The 3,220-nt window shown below is 55.5% G+C and overlaps 1 protein-coding gene across 1 annotated transcript in view; it reads right to left on the bottom strand.

The window, feature by feature from the left end:
• Positions 1–3,220, bottom strand: part of JAKMIP3 (Janus kinase and microtubule interacting protein 3) — a 66,572-nt gene that overhangs the window by 15,010 nt on the left and 48,342 nt on the right. Inside the window, exons 15-16 of the mRNA XM_011941961.1 lie at positions 3,079–3,132; positions 202–267 (exon numbers count right to left, since the gene is read on the bottom strand). Coding sequence (XP_011797351.1) covers positions 202–267; positions 3,079–3,132 — 120 coding nt within the window. The remainder of the gene's footprint in view (positions 1–201; positions 268–3,078; positions 3,133–3,220) is intronic.

Raw genomic sequence — 3,220 nt, 5'->3', positions numbered from 1 at the left:
GACGGGGTTTAGTGGACCCCCCAAACCCGGTCCTGCACGACCTGAGTATGCCAGATCTCCCAGGGCAGACGGGGTTTAGTGGACCCCCCAAACCCAGTCCTGCAGGCCCTCCTCCCAAGAAGATCACCTTCTCTGAGCTGAGCAGGGCAGGAGACCCCAGGAGCCCGGCCCTCTCCCAAGTGTCCACACAGCTGCTCTTACCTTTTCGGCCAAGGTCAGGACTGTCCTGGCTTGTATGACAATCACCTGCTCCTCATTGGTCAGGTTCTGCACCCAAAAGCAGAACACAGGTGCGGTCAGAAGCAGTGCCTTTGGGGGTGAGGGTGAGTGACGGATGCATGGGGAGGCTGACTGGGGATGCCTGGGTGCCGGGTCACAGCTAAAAAGCGCTTTGACTGACATCTCCCTCCCAGCATCTCTGACACCCTTGACTCTCAACAAGCTTGTTCCCTCCAGGTGCTGTGGATTTTGTTTTCTCTCGTCCTCCCTCTGCTGGTAACCACCAGGTCTAGATAACCAGCTGAGGCAGATGCATATGCACTGCTCAATGCAGGCAGGCTGCCACGACATCCCCAGCAGCAGTTGCTGCTCCGCCCAGCTTCTGTCCCCTTCTGTGTCTAAAGCCAGCCTCTGCATATGCACCTGTGGTTATGAAAACACCACTTGGAACAGTGCAGGAGAGACCACACGTTCATGGCTGTGAAATGGCTGAATCCCTGGAAGGTTTTGTCTTTTGACGCATGTTTTATTCATGCTTCCTCCCCACCTGAGGGGACCCTGGGTGGCCCTTCTGGGTAGGGTGATTATGGCTTTGGATGTGGGCACCTCACACTCTCAGACTCTGCTGCAGCCTGCATCCAGACCAGGGCTTCCCCGCTGCAGCTCATGGGTCAGCTGAGGCTGGGTGCCCGGTCCCTGCGGGGAAGGGAGGCCCTTGCTTCTCTCCCCAGAGCCTCTCTGATTTATGCCAGCTCACTCCAAAAGCCCTGTCCATGCCGTTCTCTCCCTAGAGTGCAAGCTCCCTGATGGCAGGCAACTCTTGCTGTCCCCCACCCCCAAAGTCCTCACGGGGTTTCCCACAGAGGGGAGTCAGGCTCAGTCTGTAGTCCATGGTGGGGGCCAGCTGCACTCCTGACTCAGGCAAGAACCTCATCCTGCACGGGTGGGGCTCGGTGCCCTCATCTCTCCTGCCCTGCTCCCTTCTCCCATGGCAGGGCTGGGCAGGGCTAGGCAGGCCACAGACTTCTTCCAACACCTTAAGTTGAGGAGGCTGAGCAGTTGGTTTCAGGGTGATGGAGGGAATCTACCCAATGTGGTTAAACAAGGTGCATGTGAAGCTTGCTCAACACTGACTGCACAGACAGGCTTGAAGGGATGCAGTCAGCCTGCTGTCAGGAGCTCCCCAGCATCTCCACAGGTCCCCTGAGCTTAAGCCTGGCCATGAGCCCTCCAGTCCCCAACCTCCTCCATCCCTGGGCTCTGTGGTGATGGCCTCAGAGGCTGCATGATGACTGCAGGGCCGTCATACTCGTGGCACTCTTGGTGGACAGCTATGGGGCTGGGCAGGAACCCTGAAATAGGCCTGGGCGGGGCCAGATGTCCCCAACTCTGCCACTACATCAGCTCTGTAACCCTGGGCAGTACCTTTGGGGACTCAGCTTCTCCAACTATGAATCAGAGAGTTGCCCAATACAGTTCCCAAGACCTCATGAGGGGGCTGATACCCAGGACTGGACCCCAGAGCACATCAGGTCCACGGCCACCCTGCTGTGACTCTTCGGCCACCTGTGACCACAATGGAGCCTCCAGGTCTGAAAGAAGCAGACCCATACCCAGAGCCTCCCTGCTGAAAGCACCCCTGCCTTGTGCCTCACTGCTCCCCAGGGGCTGGGCAGGCCAGGGGAAAAGGGAGTCCTCTGATGCAGTACCCTGGATGGAGGGAGTAGATCAATGAAGGTAGGATGATGGATGGATGGATGGAGGGAGGGAGGGAGGGAGGGGCTGTGGATGGATGGAAGGATAAAGGATGAAGGATGGAAAGATGGATAAATAGCTTATAGAGGATGGATGGATGAATGGTGGATGGAGGATGCATGGATAAATTATGGAGGGTGGATGGATTGATAGATGGATTCTAGAGAATGGATGAATGAATGGAGGATAAAGGATGAAGGAAGGATGGATGGAGAATGAATAGACAGATTATGAAGGATGGATTATGGAGGATGAATGGGAGATGGATGGATGGGTGAAAGGTTAATGAGTAGATGTTAGATGGAGAAGGAATGGATGGAGGATGGTGGATAGAGGTCAGACGGAGGATGGAGAATGGATGGAGTAGTGATGATGGATGATGGATGGATAGAGGATGGATGGATAGATTGTGGATGATAGATAAATTCATGGATTAAGGATGATGGATGAAGGATAGATGAAGGATGGAGAATGGATAGATGGATTATGGGGGATGGATGGATGGATTGCACAGGATAGATGGATGGATAAATATAAGACAGAGCTTGAATGAAGGGCTAGGTAGATGATGCATTGATGAGGAATAAATGGATGGAGAGCGCAGGATTAGTGATGGACGAATGAAAAGTGGGATGAAGGGGTGCATTTACTTTGCCCACTCAGTAATTAACATTCTTTCAAGGAGTTTGCTATAGAAATTGGAACTCTGCCCCAATGAAATTTAGGGGTTATCTATAGAGTCCCCCAAGCCAAGGAAGAGGAATCCCTAAGGGTCTCGGCTTGTCTAAGAGCAACAGCCCCCCATCCTCACGGCAAGTATGGAAGGGCTGAGAGAGAGACCCCAGAAGCTGGGCAGTGACGGGAAGTGCCGTCAGCTGGAAGAACCAGGTGTGCATACAGCAGAGGTCCCAGTGGGCCCTGGAGCAGTGTGAGGAAGCCTCCGATTCTGAGCTGCTCTGGGCTGCGGGAAGGGTCTCAGGCAGTGTGGCCCATGGGAGGGCTGTGGGAGGCTGGCAGGGCTCCTGGACCCCACAGGGGCAGGGCTGGGCTGGGGGTTGTGGGTGTGAGGGGCATGCACAAGCCAGGAGAGCGACATACACTTACGGCGTTATCGCCCAGGATGTCCAGCTTCTTCATCAGCTCCGCGACCACAATGTCCTAAGGCACAGAGGACAGGCAGGGGTGAGGGGCCACGGGTGGGCAGAGAGGGCGAGGCAGGGCGGGACAGGGCATGGGGCGGGGCGGA

Source organism: Colobus angolensis, unplaced genomic scaffold (genome assembly GCF_000951035.1).
Source record: "Colobus angolensis palliatus isolate OR3802 unplaced genomic scaffold, Cang.pa_1.0 Scaffold204, whole genome shotgun sequence".
In the NCBI taxonomy this organism is placed as follows: domain Eukaryota; kingdom Metazoa; phylum Chordata; class Mammalia; order Primates; family Cercopithecidae; genus Colobus; species Colobus angolensis.
Note: the sequence above shows the minus strand (reverse complement) of the source record. Positions and strands in the feature narration are given on the sequence as shown.